This window comes from Mercenaria mercenaria, chromosome 15, assembly GCF_021730395.1.
Source record: "Mercenaria mercenaria strain notata chromosome 15, MADL_Memer_1, whole genome shotgun sequence".
NCBI lineage: Eukaryota > Metazoa > Mollusca > Bivalvia > Venerida > Veneridae > Mercenaria > Mercenaria mercenaria.
In genome coordinates this window covers 6,192,180-6,210,037 of record NC_069375.1, presented here as the reverse complement: position 1 = coordinate 6,210,037, position 17,858 = coordinate 6,192,180, and the positions used below count along the sequence as shown (strand labels likewise).

Sequence of the window (17,858 nt, the reverse complement as noted above, 5' to 3'; positions counted from 1 at the left end):
AAGTAGTGTATCGACAGTAAGACAACATTGGCTTTTCTAGAACAGGTGCTAGCTAACAAGGCAGGATATCAAATTGTGTTTAGCTCAGGCTTTAGATGTCAGGTCAAATACCTGCACACTATTCATCAGTACCGCTACATTGTTGAAAATGCAATAAAAATTGAGCAGCCAATAAGAATTCGTGTAATTTTATGTGTGAAATATTATGACAATCTTATCTCTACAGAGCAATGAGTACACTTCCTTATCGCCACACACTGCTATACCGAAATCGAGATGAAACCGGCATTATATTTAGGTAAATATAATTGTTTAATTATATTCACAGCTAAATTTTATCTGTTTATTATTTCGCTTAATTTTTCAGTTTTTCTGACATATACTTATGAACAAATTCTATTATCGGTAAGACAAAATCATTCAAAGGCAAACAAGCAATTTCAGTATACACTTTTGTATATATGTAGGTCATGTTTTGACATTTCTTTATCAGTTAGGCCCGGGACAAATATAGTTAACTAGCTCTAATTATTACTAACACTGGCGCGTGGCTGACACCTTTTTTTCACAGTACGAGCATACTTTGTACGGGGGCTCGGCAATATCCTCTCCGGTCAAAGTGAGGCTGGCAAATAGTACAGTTTTGCATATAAACAATGTATTTAGCAAAAACTGTGATCGGACTAAATAAATGTTACTTAAAATGTATTGCTTTACTCGACCTGAACGTATCAAAAACACTTGGGGTCAGGGACCCCTACCTACCTACCCACCCTTCTCCACCCCTGGTTAAATTAAGCTAATATTTTTAGATTTTTAACATTTATTGAGCATAAGTGACGATCATAAAGCGCATTTTGTAATAATTTTAGCATGCTTCAAAAATGCTTTTTACCATCAATGCTCTTAAAACAAGATGTGAATCTATGAAATTAACAATGGACAATAATAGTCAATTTAGTTTTTAAATTAGCACCTACATATGAATCCCTGGTATCAAGACGATTCTGTAACCATTCTGTCAAATGACACCAGTCCTGACAACTGACGTTCGGGTTCCAGCGAGAACTCAATAATTATCATTAATCGATCAATCTTACTTGTATGGCGCACTTCCCTGCGAATTGATCCCTGTTTTGCACTGTGTATATCGTACGGGGGTACCAAATTTGGATTTTTATGGGAAGTAATGATCCGGTATAATAAAGCCGTACCCTGTTTATGGTTATAACACACTAAATAGTTGTTGTTCTTTATTCTATATAAAATGGACCTATTTCCAATGGCCGCAGCACACATCAGGACCCATTTTAAATGTCTGTAACTTATATGTTCTTGAGGAATATTGTCAGTGCTAAATAAAAATCAAAGGAAAAGTGGGGGTCATGTTTGAAGCAAGAAAAATAATTTCAGTCAAACACACAAACTGCAAAATCAGCTAAAAAGTAGACCCCAAATTATAGTGGTGGTGTATGATATAAGTTTCCATGAAAAATTCTGTCATGTTGTTATTTCATTATGAAAATGCTACCTACATGTCAAGCATAGATCTGTCATGTGATTTTAGCTAAAACAAATGAGCAAAAAAATGCAAAGAAAAGAAGGAAAATAGCTCTACATAGCAAACAATCTGAGGACTATTTGTATCCGCCATTATGCGACTACCATTTGTTTCGCGTCATGTTTCTATTTAGTGTTTGTGAGTGAGTTTGTTCGGGTTTAACGTCTTTTTCATCATTTTTTCAGTCATATAAACGACGGTGTCTACTTGTAGCAGTGAGCACAATGCCCAACTTTATATTGCTGTCTCACTGGAATATCACGCCGTAGACACGTGGCATGATACCCCACCCAGTCACATTATACTGACACGAGGCTGACCAGTCCTAGTACAATCCTCTTAATGCTGAGCGCCAAGCGAGGAAGCTACTAGTACCATTTTTCACGTCTTTGTGACGCGGCCGGGGATCGAACCCACGACCTCCCGCACTCAAAGCGGACGCTGTACCACTAGGCTACCGAGGCAGTGGTATTTAGTGTTTGTATGCCTTATGATACGCATAGTACAAAGCGGATGTTTAAGCGGCAAACAAGTGTTCCCAGTGTCATTTTCACGACTTCTTATTTTAAGAGCAGTGATTTTCCAATATTATGTCAGTATTTATTTAAAGCATATGATTCGTTTTCAAAAAATTCAAAATATTATATTGACTATAAAGGGTCTTGTTGGAAAACTCCATGATAGATATATACAATTGTCAATAGTATTTCTTTCATAGCTTCAAACTGAGTCGTCAACAAAAACATACTAGAGTTAATCATTTTGAAAAGTTACCATATATAAACCAAAATCTAGACTAATACCTTGTGTAATGTTTGATATTCATCATCCACCTTAAACAAACATTCTACAAAATATTTCTTATTGAAAAACAGAATACCTCTCGAATAAACAATATAATAATTTCCAGGTCAATTTCTTATTTTTACAAATTTCATCTTTCTGTTTCAGGATATTTCATACTTGGATTTATTTTGTTCTCCGCAAAAGGTAGTATAAAGTTTTTCAATAGTTACTAAACTATAATGTAAGAAAAAGATATTATATCAATTTGAGAATTGTTCAATGTTATTCTTTCAATATTTATTTTCATATATACCACAGCATATATGTTTGGTTAGGAATTATTCATATAATTTTCATATAGTTTCTCACCGTATCATCCTATAATTAACGCTTACAACTGAATGAAACTTGCTATCACTGGGAAGAGATATTCCACTTTGTGGTATATTGTGGGCTTTATTCATTTTAATAGTAGAAGCTGCTTGACTCATTTTTTTCAACTTTCTATCAGTAATGTAGGTGTTTAGTCCGTTTAACAATTCGGATTATTTTTGGACATATCAACTTGCTACACTTTGATGTGAGATCGATGACTATAAAACTGTTCAACCAAAAAGGAACGTTTGTATATAGATAAATCTTTAGATCTTTTAACTTAAGACAGATGGAGATAAAAACCTATAAAAGGTATTGGGTCACTGACATTCCCACTTTAGGTATGTCCTCAGACTAGGCCAAAATGGTTATATATATATATATAGTCGCTAGAAGATATACACCGTTAGAATTATTAAACAAAACCGATTTATTTTACACTATATTTACCCAAACTCACAATGTATGACATACAGAAATTATATCTAAGTAACATATCAAAGCATGTTTGTTTTTGTTGTTTCAGTTGCCGAATGCATCACGTGTCTTAATTGCCAAAACATTGCGGACCTAGGTAACTGTAAGGATGTCCTTATATGCAAGGAAGACGAGGTAAATATCATATTGTACATATTACATTTATATCTTATCTTAAAGCGCCATTGGATACATTATCATGTGGAAATTTTTATCTAATGTACATTTCCTTTCTCCTGCCCACCTCTCCCCCGGATATACAGTGTGTCTACTATATTAGCGCGTTTAAAGTGTATGAAGCCTTCGGCCTCAACGTATACTTTCTGTGTGAGGCCCAAGTAGAATGTAGTACATTCAGAAATTGTTTAACCGCAATTGATATCTTACATCAACAATTTCGTTTTTCTTTAAATTTATGCAACTTCCGTTAAAATGCACGTATCTCGTATGACAACGTGACGTGTACAGATACTTGTAGCCAATCGAACGGCGGGATACCTGAATGATCCGTTTCGCGTGACGTCATAGTAATGTAAATTCATTTTGGGGATTCGTTATCGTTGCGACTGCAGTAGCAATGTAAATATATACAAATATCGGTGCGGTTAGTCAGATCTTGTAACAGACTCTCGTAAAATTGATTTTGCTTGTGCAAATAACTAATTGGTATAGAACATAACATCGTGTATGCTCTATATATTTTCAGGTTTGCTACATTGACAAAGTTTTGTCCACTACAACTTATGAACCGCTTTACAATACCGGATGTAAAAAAATGAAGGTAACCGGAATTATGTGTTTAAATGGTTATATTTTCTTTACATAGACTTTCATTATGTATACTATATGAAATGGCATGGCACAAGACCCTTTTATATTTTATTTATGATTTAATTCCATTTTATGTCTGGGTGGAAACTGTAGAGCGAAATGGAAGAAAAGTGAGTTAATTTTAACGTAGTGTTAAATGGAATATGCGTTTAATGTTGCACATGTTTACAAGTGCGTCACTAGTACTTTGAACGTCGTCCGTTGTCCACGGCCAACTAACATCAACACATAATTTCAGCATTTCGTATGAATATTTCTAATACGATTCTTGTTTTTCATCACTACACAAATTTGGAAAAGGATTTTTTATCTTCCATAAACGGATGGAGATTATGCATGAATGTTTGAGCAGGTTAACTCTCCCCGTCGTTTTGTTACAGACTGTGTTTATTAGTTTGTTTTATCCTTGTAACTCCGCGCAGACAATAACTTATTTCACTGCTACACCTACACTACAATAGTTTCGTTTTAGGGTGGCAGACGCTGTTCCTGCTGTCCCTATTTTCTCTTACATGTGGACTATTGTATAATGAACACAATGAACATTGTAACAAATAATATGATGTTAAACATGTTAATATCATCTATTTTTATGTAACAATGTAAAATTATATATATAATTGTACATATAATATATATCACCATGAATGTGATTGTGCGGAGAAAACAAAATAGAAAAAGATAGAATAGTTGCTTTAAAAAGACAGTGTTCATAATATCCCTTATTTTTGCTATGACTTGTGAATTAAAAGTGTGACATTAGATGTTTTAATGAAGATTGGATTGATTAAATTTGTAATATATATATTAATTATTTATAAACGTTGACTGAACAGTGATTTTAAGACTTACGAATATATAAACATTTACCATTCCATTACTTACTATTACTGAGTCGTTGATAATTCATAGAAAACCCTAACTTATTGTCTGTTTGCATGAATACAGTATTGCAGTTTCAATATTTTATCCTTGTATGGCGCATACATATTGATGTTGGTAACAGCGAAACAGAATTTTATATCATTTAATGGAACCTCAATTGTTCAACATAATTGTGTACCTTACAATGAACGTTGATCTACGAGATCATTATAAGAAATAGGTATGATGAATATGCTCTCAGGTTTAGTTTGATACATGCTTTACTACTAGGACAAAGATACCATATGTACAGTCACGTTCATAGAGAACGCAGGCTCCCCCACCCCTGTCCCTACATATACACTTTCTCACAATGAAACCTAATACATGTTTAGTACTTTGACTTTGTTAAAAACCAGGCTATCTGTTGTCAACAAAATCAATTTATTTAGTACCTACTCGATTTTAGTATTGCCAATTGGAATTCTGCAACAAGAAAGCATATGGCGATGGTAATTCTCGAAGAAAGAGGGTGACCGGAGAAGATCTTACATTGTGCTCCCAGTGTTGTTACGAAGATAGTTGCAATGCAGAAGGATGTGGATATAAACGTATTTTGCTATATTTTGATGAAGTGAAATATATTTTCTGCACTGTCTTTTGCAAACTATTTTCTTCTCTTATGAAAATTACTTCTTTCTAATTTGCTAAATTTGTGAAATAGGTTTAATGAAGACAAATTCAGCTGTTAAGTGTTTAAATATGTTCGCTTTACAACTACCTGTATAATGTTAGTCAAGCTGTAGAATTTTAAACCTTATCAAAAGGTTAAAATGTTTATTACTGAAACAATGGTTTCGCACATTCTCGTATTGAAAAGAAACGAACTTGAGTAGTAATATTCAGGTAAATGATGTTGTTCTACTTTTCTTTCATAACAAAGTCTAAAATAACTGTAATTTTCCAGATCCTCAAAATAACAACACACAATGCTTTAGTTGTGACGAAGTATACGAAGGCGGACCACCTTGTATTAACACAATTGATTGCGACCTGAAGTTATATGTAAGTTCTGTTTCATGTATTACACAAAACAGAGGTAAAATATAAAGTACACACAAAATGGCGTCATTTCTGTCAACTATAAAAAATATCGCACAGTGTTATGGCGTTTTTATATTTAGCAACATTAAATAAAAAGTCAGTAACACTCTCCTTTAAAACAAAATATATAGCAGATAATTTCAAAAGTTGTTTTGATGGTGCAGTAGGTTGAGTGGATGGATGTGTAATCATTTTGTAGTGATGGTTTAGATGGTTCGAACCTTGCATCTGTGCAATATTTTTTATTTTGCATTTGATTTACATACTTTGTGTAAGGTTGTTTTTCTCTGGTTTCTAATTCATTCACGAAAGCTTCAAAAACATAACATCATATTAAAGACCAAGTGTATTTAACCTAAATACGTGTAAATAGTAAAACATATATAAGTTAGTGAACAAGTTAGTGCTAGATTAACCAGATCGTGTTGAATCGTACTGAAAAAAAAAATACAGTTTTAAAAATATTTTACGGATCTGGGATTCGAACTCTCAACGAAAGAGTATAACACGAATAACGTTACCCCTCGACCAACGATGAATCACTGTTTTGCGTCGTAACGTAGTGTATTGACTTAAATTTATGCTATTGTTTGTTTGTTTACATTCTAAAGCGTCTTATTACTGTGCGATACATATAGTTATAAGTACTGCACAGTATTGTTGCGTTTTTATTTTTAGCAAGATGTAAATAAACAATCAGTACTTGGCACTCTCTTTTAAAACAAAAGATATAGGAAGCAAGTTCAATAGTTGGCTTGATGGTGCAGCAGGGTTAGTTTTGGTAGTTCGAACCATGAATCCGTCCAATATCTTTTTCATTTTGCATTTAATTTACATACTTTGTGTAAGTTTTTCTCTGGTTTCTAATTCATTCACGAAAGCTTCAAAAACATTTGATCATTAAAGACGAAGCATATGTAAACATAATTACGTATGAACAGTGACATATATAAGTTTGTGAGCAAGTTACTTCTAGATTAACCAACTTGTGTTTATTTCGTCGAATCGTATCGAAAAAAAAAAAGAATTTAAGTACAGTTTTAAAAAGTGGAACAGCAACGAGTAATTTGTTGCCTTATTTAAAGAAATACAAAACTTTAATCACACTTGCGGTGCAAATTAGTTTCAATCGTGGATTAAGTCCACTGTTACCATAACACAAATATTTTCAATTTGAGGTTCTAGGAAGGTGCCTGGTAACTAAAACCCACGCTAGTCTTCCCTCACGTTCAAAACCTTCTTTGTTTAATTTGTTTGAAGATGTAAAGTTGGTTATAATTTCATGACAAACATGCTTATCAAGAAATGTTTGCTTTATTTTAATCATATTGACACTTCTGCTTTCATCTTAAATTTGTAAAAATATCTATGTACATGTTTTGTAAACATTCAAACGCCTAAATCTACACTGAGAAGTAGTTTATATAAAAAAGAAGTTCATTTGAAAACTTAGAACAGAACCTCTTCATTAAATAATAGCAAACTTAGTTTAATTGGGTCTGTAATGGGAGGCTATGAAATAAATAACACCCCTCGGGCCCGCTAGCATCGGCTTTAATAGAAACACACACATATTGTAACACTATCGTCACCTCAACGCAACAAAGTCGTATCTTATTATAAATTTAATATAAGTTATGACTTTGTTGCGTTGACGTGACGATATAGTAATGAAAAAAGAAATAAAATAGGATTTCTGTTCCCGGACGGGAGAATTATTTGTATTACAGATTGAAGTGTACCAAACTTGTTTAGAGTAGCCCCATACCTGGATTCAGTGTTGTAATTATTTCATGTTCTTCGGAACCATGAAGTTCATTTTAATTCATTCTAATAAAAATACATTATAAATGGTCAAAAGAGTGTTAGGGGCTTTGTACATTGAAATCCCCTACTTGGACAGGTTCAATCAAACTTAGTCTGCTATTATTTTGCTTAGTTGCATAAAGTGCTTTGAATGATGCTACTTAAGAAATAATAAGTTCCGAAATGTGGTTTATCGTAGAATATGCGTAAGAATATATCACGTAGGCCGTAGGCCTGATGGATCTATTGTTTCGTATAAGAACGAAAAGCTCGGGTTATTCTACGATAAATCACACTTGGGAACTTATTATTTTGATTCTGATACGACATAGTAGTATCAACAGTGTTAGAAAAAAAAACGGTAACTACTTTTGATGACCGCGCTACTCACTTTGATCGGATGACGTCATTGCACGCGAGTGGTTTATTGAAGAATAACCCGAGATAGATTTGCTCTACATGTATGTAGATTATTTGCTTGTCTTGTTAGAATCACACTTGTGCAGAAATTAGTATATATACTTGGAAGGGCAAATGCCATTTTTAGGTACGGAAATTCCATAATAAATCATATTAGACGAGGTAACCAAATGACTTTTAGCTATAGCAAATGTTTACCAATTTAAATGTTTTAATAATATTCACTTTTGTGCAGGCATGTTCAGTAACCCGTAATCCTAGATCGAATCACCCAGATGCATATGCACTTGGCTGTAAATATAAAAGAGCGGTAATTTTTTCATTTCCTTTTACGTAATGCTATAATTAGTTATGTCCACTATGATGGTAATATTCTTGAATTCTGCTGGAAATGGCCGTGGAAGGATAGGCTGTAACGCTAATATATATCATTCCCACCTATATAGTAGGCTAGTAGCTCACCAGTCACATGCCTTAATAAAAGCAATAAGTAAAACAGTTTTTGACCTACTGACATTGCACGACCATTACATGCTGAGAACTTCAACACTGCTTCAGAGATTTCAGATGCTCAATGAGGAAGGTATATTACTTCTGCATACGTTATTTCAAATTGAACCCATATATCATTTTGTAGAACAAGATCCCGGGCACCATAGTTCTTACCATAGCTGACGGCTTAAATGTCTTCACTTTTCTACTAAATGTCAAGGTTCCCCGTCAAGAATGGTCTTAATACTACTACTACTACTACTAATAATAATAATAATGATAATAATAATTATATTAATAATAATAATAGCAGTAATAATAACAAGTAATAATAATGATAATTATGATGGTGAAAAAAAATAATAATGAAAAAATATAGTAATAATAATAATAATTCTAATTATTTTCCCCCAGCAATGCGACACATTTCTCAATCTGAATGAAAACCAGAAGGATGTAAACGTGAAATGTTGTGACACAACTCTTTGTAACACCAGTCCATACAACAGAAAAGTCAACAAAACCGCCATTGGTAAAACTATATTACAAAAGGGCATTTCACGAAGTTTGTTCTTTTTATAAAAAAAGTAAAATAACACAATGTTTTCTGTAAAAGTCTCTTTTCTGAATTAACATGTTTTAAATAAACCATGTAATGTTTCCAACCATGCTTATCTGTTAATTTTCAAATTTCTTTTTTCGACCTATCCATATGGGTTCGAGAATATTTTACGAAATTAAACAAGTAGTGACACAGGAAATGAAGAAAAAAGTGTTGACATTACTTTGAAAATAATAATAAGCTAAACAGAAGTTGAAAGATAGTTACATAAAAATACAACATACTTTTCTAACTAGTTCCATGGTAATATAACATAAGGGTTATGTGCTGTCGCTTACACAGCACCATTGATAAAACCCAAATATGAATTATTCAAGTGCATGTGTACTCGAATGTATCTTATTAAAGCTCTTTAAGTTATTGTCCTTAAGTAGTATATTATTGTTGTTACTGTAAGAGTGTCATAAACATTGTACACCAAAGTTCGCCCTTCTTAAGTAAAGGTCCTTTTTCTCAAGTTAATGTAACTAAACTACTCTCTTTTTCAGCAATGGACTTTGAATGTCCAACTGGAATTGGTAAATATATTTCACTCTGAGCAGTATTTACGAGTATACTTGATTAGCCTCTACAGGAAGTAACAAACTCCCGATGGCCTGAAAGAATGATGTATTAACATCAGTCAAATTGCCAACAAATTTAAAACACAGTCAAATTTAAATAGATAGAATGTATTGTAGTAAAATAGACTATATATCATAAAATCAATACAAATTCAATGCCAACATAATAAATGTGAGCATTAAAGTGCAATTGTAGATGACATATAATCAATACAAGAAAGAGAGCATAAAGCTTTCCGTTAGAAATTTTTACCTTAAACTGTTAATTATTGTGTAAGATCAATGTATTTTATTCAGGAAACCGCAAAGACTGACATCATTTTGCAACTTCTTGACATTATAATTTTAATAATTGAATATAATATCTTTTCTGAATAAATAATAAATCGAATGATAATAATAAAAATGGTGTATCTGGTTGCTTAACTTTTCATGAAATGCAGTTCTCATTTTTATTCTTTTTGTTCTTATGAAAAACGCTCCTCATCATGTAGTTACTTGTTGGAACGAAAATTAGTTTGCTTAAATAGTTGTTTTCATTCAACGGGATATTTAAGTGTAAACATCCATTTGACAAGTCATAATACATTCGCTTAATTTATTAATACATGTATATATGTATTTCAGCGCGTCCTACAACAACATCTGCACCAACAACCAACACAACAAAAGGTTCGAACTTTGCTGCAGTATTATTATTATTATTATTATTAGACATTAAAGGCAATATATTTTAAGATTTTTCTTTAGTAAATGATAAAGAAACAACTGGAATTTAGCAATGTATTTACATGCTGACGTTCAAATTACCTGTCGGGTGTAAGGCGTCATTTGTGACGTCAGTTTCATGTATATCGTCGAATTTAAAAGTGTTCTGTAATGACGCTATTTTTAATTTAACTCGAGCTTAATTATTATAATTTGTGGTGCTCTGTGCTTCCGAGAAATCCACCTTTACCTATTATCTTTAATAACAAATTTATGTCGTAGTTATCAGTGTTTAAGTGTATGTAATAAAAAAGATTATTAGATTTACATCGAAAAATATGCTTCCGTTCTTTCGCGAAAAAATATTGCGAGCCTAAACAAGAAATATCTAGAAAAAAGATGGTCGGCGTGATGTAACTATTCAAAGCGCAAGTTATATATGGGCAGAAACCTGTACTTTAAATAAGTTGGCAATGTTGAAAGGGGCCTTTGTGAAGTTTTATATTAATGAGGACAGTAGTTCTGAAGAAGACTGTGTTTAGAAATTTTGGAGAGACGGACACACGACGGACACCAAACAATCACAAAAGCACACTTTGAGCCTTTGGTGCTTAAAAGATGGTAGAGTCTAACAGTAAGCAAACAATATTGAAATACGTTCTATACTTTATTTCTGGAATTGTTGGAAGCAACATGAACCCTTACCGTACTTCAGCTTATTATCAAATTTGTCTATCATTCAGAATATGTACAGTACTGTTTTCACCGGAAAGATTGATTTAAAATTTAGAGTATAAAATTTAACAGTATCGGACATGTTGTTGCAAGTTAGTAATGATTTGCACTGGTAAGAAATTGTTGCTGTAATGCAGGGTAAGAGTTAATGACTGTATAAAACAAATAACCTTTTTGTAAAAACAAAACTTAAGGAAAGAAACTTAACAAAACAGAAATATGTCCGGATGAGCAGATAAATATTTGGTTATGCACACCTGTTCAAGTGGTACGCATACAACCCAATGGTGATGTACTTATAGAGGTGATAGATGACGAACGCGTTGTCATTTCACTCGGTGTCACACATGACTCAGAGTGAAGCATTTTTCAGCCTTTCCTCCAATCAGCGCCACTCTTACAAAATCTCTCGTTATGGCTGAAAATACCGAGAATACCTTACAAAGCTATCCGATTGGTACATTATTCAGGCGGCATAAGGTCATACGAGGTCATAAAATCGTGCTTAATACGGCACGCCGAAAAGGGTCACGCAGTATTTCCGCTACAGAACTCCTGAATCTTTTCTCAATAATCTAATAACTTGTATATGTAATTTGTATCCGATGATTCTTTAACTGTCTGCAATATAAGCTAACCATAATACCCTGTCGGGAGTGTTTGGATTAAATTATCATCTTATTTCAGCACAAACAACAACGACCGTAGATACAACTACAGCAACTACAATTACAACAACAGGTTAGGTGGAAAACTTGGCTATTTTTAATTTATGAAGAAAAAAGTATAACATCAATTAGCACAATAAATGTAGCATCAGAAATATCACTTGGTTGAAATTAGGCTACCTGTATTCTTTTAAAGACGTTATCAAAAAAATATATATAAAAAGATATAAATCTAACTAGAAGTTTTAATTGCAGCCATCAACATAGGGTAATCAAGGTTTTAACCCGTGTATGGCATGTCAACCTTACAATAAGATCAACCTTCACGTAATAAACATAGGTAATAATCATTTTAAATAGTAAAGAATATTAAAACTGAAGGGTACGTCCATAACCAGTCTTATCATAAGATGTTCATCACGTTTACAAAAATTGAATGTGTCTATGGTACTAATATATGAATACATACGCTAAACAAAACTTGATAAAATTAGTATAGATAAGTCATGATTTTTTCTATCCCTTTTCTATTTTAGAACGACCAACAACGAGACCACCGATGCCTACACCAACGACCTCACGTAAGGAGTGATCGATACATTATTATTCATATTTTGAACAGACTTAACACTTTCCGTTTAATTATAAGATATTTGAATATAATAATTAAACATTTGTTATAGTTTCCATTTATATTATAGTTTCGTAAATGCCTTATCACAAAGTAGGTTATACGTTTGAAAAGCATTAACGGACCCATTTACGGTACAAGTATTTACTTCACAAGTTCTGAAATAAGCGTCGATTGTAGTAAATAGTATCTGAGCAGATACAATATACACCTTCTTTGTATATCTAGCATCAACGTTGGAGCTATGATTCTAAGACAAAACTTCTGCTCGTGCCTATCATTTGCCTTGGGTGCCTGAACTTTTGTAGACTAAATAGTTCACTTCTTCTATATATGTACTTTTTATAAGCTCCTCAGATACTGGAGAGTTCAATCTGTTTTAAAAACACAATGCCTGAATTCATACGTCATCCTCCTCTTACACTTGAGGGAAAATGGGGAAGAATTTGCACTTGTTCGAAATTCGGGAACATTTGACAGTTGTCACATAGCATTAACACAGTTGAAATGCAACGTTAAAACTTACCTTGCTAAATTTCTATAATGAACTCGTCCATCTTTCAATTTGGACAGTACCATTAACTGCAACGAGGGATGCTAGACAGCATTGAAGTTCAGGCTGATCATAGTTTACACTGGTCACAAAGGCAAAATCAATCCAGCAAGAGAAACCTTTATCAAGTAAAACAATAAAAAGAGTGTGTTGAATTCAGTGTTATCCGCCTGAATTGATATTTTTGCTTAAACGTGTACCGTGACTTAAATATACTGAACGAGACAACCAACTGATATAACCGACCGCGATGTCTCGTCCAGTGTACATTGCCTTCTGTATTATAACTTAATTATAACATTTGTTTAAAAAGCTCGGTTTGTATTTTCATCCAAAATTTTCATTTTAACATAAATTGCTAGACTTGAGTAATAAACGATTCACTTAATTATCGTTAGACCAAGACTTAATGATATACTTCTTTTCACTTTTGGTGTATTATTGCAAAAATGAAAAATGCAATATGGTTCAAGGGATGCAAATATATTATAATTATAATTACTATAGACTAACTATCTTTCATGTTTTACAGCACCAACTCTGTCGCCAACTAAACCATCGGTAAACACTTCTCAAACAAGTGAGCTGGCATTTTATACATTTTCTTCCTTATAAGCCGTCTGTATGTTTTAGTATATGTGATACGCGTAAAACATAAAGTAACGTTAGAATTGCGTAAGAACTATCTGAAGATATTATACAAACATATGTTCTCTATCTAGATCTTTAGGTTGTCATTGATCTTAACAATTACCATGATAAGGAGATACTTATAAATCGTAGTGATCAAGATGATTGTATCCTTTAGTTTATTTAAGACTTCGTGCTACATTTTGAACTATCAATTTGGAGTATGTTGTGCTGAAAAGGGATATAAATTGCTCAGTCATGGTGTACAAATTATCTTTTACTTTCCTTCTTCTATGAAGATACAAATTAAATGAAAACTTTTTTCAAGCCATTGGCCTTCCGACGAAACCACCAACAAAGCAGCCAACATTTACTCCTAGTCCACCAACAACACAACCTACAACAAATGCAACAACAACAACAACAAAACCTACAACGAAAATAACAACAACAAACCCGACAACGAGAATAACAACACAAACCGACAACGAAAACAACAGCAACACAACCGACAACAAAAATAACAACAACACAACCGACAACGAAAATAATAACAACACCCACTTCAACACTGGCAGCTTCAACAAGTCCTCCACCGAAAACATTACCGCCAATCACAAGTGAGATTTAGCAGTCAATGTCCTAATACTATACGTGTGAAGAATTTGATAAGTATACTAGCATGACTTAAAACATGTCTGTTATTTTTCTTGATTGCAGTTTATGCACCTAAAGAATCTTCTATAATATCAATATATTAATTGGGCTGATCAAATTTCGACAGCAATTTAAATGTTGTGTTAGAAAAACTATATCGGTGGGGAATGTAACAACAACGTATGTGTTTATTTCAGCTACATGTGCAGTGTGTGCCGGTCCAAAGTTCCTCTGTGAAAAGCTGTATGCCCCTACCCCATGTCCTCCACCAAACAACTACTGCATTAATACTATAACAAACCACAAAGATGGGACAAAATCAGTCGACAGAGCGTAAGTCTCTTTGCTTTGTTTAGATTTATTTTTACAATCTTAGTTTTAAATGTTTAAAACCTGAAAAATAAAAACGTAAGCATATTCTTTCGTATCGAACAACCTCGGAGTCCTCAATATAATAATAATCATTTATTATATTATCCCGTGTGTCATTCTATTTAACATTAAAGTCATGCTCCATTGCTATTTTCGACTTTCTGTAAGTATTTCAAGCAGCCTCTACATGTTATATTTGTCTTTATCCATATAGTTTTTCTTGTAACGTTCACAGAGCTATGCTTCGCTTTAAGCCAGCAATGAAAAATGCCATAGAGCTTGGGTTCTATGTACCTGATCATAATTCAAAAAACTAGTTTCCTTACATTACTTCTTATATATTTGTTAACACTGTTGTATTCTTTCTATTCTGCTAGGACCCTTAATATTGATATTCAATATTCCAGTCATCGTCATAACATGCATTTGCTTATCGGTAAAAAATCAAACACATGTTAAAATTAATGACGTACCGTTGACGTCACTATAAAACTGTATGAAAAGTTGAAACAAAAATGACATATGTTGTAGTCGTACAGCACATAAACGAAAATGCGCATGATTCTAAAAAGTTGGTCCTACCATATAGTACTGTATTGGCAATATTATATTACAATACTGTAACATATAACAACTTTACAAAATTTAGAAAAAATGTAGCGTTTTTTTTTTTTTTTTTTTTTTTTGTCTAAGGAGATTTCTGATAAAGGAGAAGCTGATAGGTTTCAAACAGAGGACTGTTGATTAAATTTTTGACAATGAAGAATTTAATGAGGAAAATAGTAGTTCTGTTGTGTATAGTGATAAACTCGTCTTATGGCTTATTAGCAGTCTAATACTATCACTTCCTTTCACAGATGTGGTAATTTTGACACTTGTTACCGTGAATGGTTCCTAGGATCCTCGGACAACGACAAATGTCGAAAACTGAGCGATAATGACGAACAGCGACTCGACTTCCAGTGCACATTTTGCTGTATTAAAGACAACTGTAACAACCCACTGCATCCATCAGATGACACCTTGTACAAACCTGTGTAATTACGTTTGTTACATACTTATAAACAATGATCCTATTGTATTAAAGACTCAGTGTCTTTTATAATTGTTACTTGTACCTGATTATAGCCATATACCGATATTGGATAAGTCCTTGGAACGGTCAGTGGCAAAACCACCACTGGGGAGTTTAAACCGGTTTATGGTGCACCTTACCTCACTCTTACCCCCACCATGTTCCAAAGTCACAAGACGGTGTAAATAAAAGTAATCCCCACCAAGTGAAACCCTAACATACGTAAAGGCAACAGAAGGTATGTAATGTAAAACACAAAGATGCCCTTGTAGATATAATATAAAAATGCAATCCTTAAGAACCTAAAACGCATGTACTCAATGCCTTTGTAGAAGACAGAGCAACAAGAGGAACACCATTAAGGGCCCCACGGAACAGGCCAGAAGACGGAAATCAAAATAGCTCAGTCTTGGTGGGATTTAAGAACTAATCATCATAAAGTCCTCTACCTGATCCGTCAGACACAATCAAAGAGGAATGCGTAGCGTCCAACTGTAAAAGGGTTGAACACCAAGCATGCGGTGTGTCTCAAAACAGTTGGGTCATAACCTTTTTTTCATAAAACGTTTAATTACTTTACTAAATACAATTGGAAAATTGCCATGACCCAAAATCTTACAAAGTTTGTAAACCACATCCCCATAAAAAGCGAGTTTTGATATACCTTCCCGCAGAAGTGATTTTAAATTGCTATTGTAACAAAACCTTTAAAAACCTTTTTTTTTTTAAATTATATTCCTTCGAATTTTCCGAAACACGGCATGTGTCCCTATATTTGTTTGTTTTGTCCTTTTGTGTTTCATTTTTTGTGTTGTGTGCGAGGGTTGTTCGTGTTTGTCTTTGGGGAGGCTGCATTTTTTGAACGTGGCTTTCCCTGTTGGATATTCTTCCTTGTTTTTTTTTGCACTAAAGTATACAAAAGCCTGTATTTAACTCCTTTAGCATACGTAAAAATATTCAGTGCTTTGACTAATTGCGTTAGTTTTGACGTCATGTGTTAATATTTGCATCCCAACGACTGCCCATATTTTATTATTGAAACATATTTATTACTTCGATTCTAACCAAACAAATTCTTTTCACTTTACATCACTACATTCTAGCTTGATACGTCATTCTGCTGGCCATATGCTAATATAAAAACCTCCCCACAATTGAAAAGCGTTGCATAATGGAATATTTCTAATATTCAGTAAATCATAATTCAAGTATTAAGTAGTAACTGCTGTGAAGTGTTATTTTCAATAACATCTTAGGTCGGAAAAGATCTGATAACAAGTAAATACTTTATTCAATGATTATTTAAACGATATATACACCGATAATCTCGATTCTGTTCAAACAATGTATAGTTTATTTTCTTGTCTTTTTGTATTTTTTTTATGTTTGTGTGCAATGTTGGCGTAAAATTTTGATAGCTATAATATTATGATTTGTAAACTACTGGAATATTTTGTTCGGCTAATCACTTTATGTCGTTGAAATTTATTGAAAATTATGCGATAAAAGTTTTTAAAATGTACATTTTTTATGTCTCCTGCCATGTATAGTACCTGAAGTGCAGAACTACATGACTTATCAACCTTATTAGTTCAATAAACATCTTTAAGACAATGTGTAATGGTATCAAAGCTGAAAATTTATTTTTATTGCTTAAAAACTGTATTGATTATGATATGGGTTTTGATTTATTTTTATTGCTTAAAAACTGTATTGATTATGATATGGGTTTTGATTTTCGGATTTTCGAAACTATGTGACCCCTCTCCCCTGTCAGTCCATGCATTCCCCAATGTCCATGAAACCTTGCTTGAGTCTTTATAGTGATATTTCCAAAGTTGTGGCCCCTGACTAAAATAGTTAAGATACACATAATTTTCAACTTGTGTTTGGTGTATATCCTCCCATGATTTCGTATAAGTAAGGAT

The 17,858-nt window shown here is 33.1% G+C and overlaps 1 protein-coding gene across 1 annotated transcript; it reads left to right on the top strand.

Moving 5' to 3' along the window:
* The first annotated feature begins 207 nt into the window (after nt 1-207).
* LOC123540031 (integumentary mucin A.1-like) lies at nt 208-15,960 on the top strand. Its single transcript, XM_053524444.1, has 16 exons — nt 208-298; nt 2,513-2,551; nt 3,249-3,334; nt 3,906-3,980; nt 5,364-5,505; nt 5,862-5,959; nt 8,460-8,534; nt 9,131-9,248; nt 9,827-9,856; nt 10,529-10,573; nt 12,032-12,085; nt 12,549-12,593; nt 13,729-13,776; nt 14,155-14,446; nt 14,681-14,816; nt 15,713-15,960. Exons 1-15 carry the CDS (start codon nt 277-279, stop codon nt 14,718-14,720), a joined length of 1,209 nt encoding a protein of 402 aa, XP_053380419.1. The 5' UTR covers nt 208-276; the 3' UTR covers nt 14,721-14,816; nt 15,713-15,960.
* Nucleotides 15,961-17,858: the final 1,898 nt, after the last annotated feature.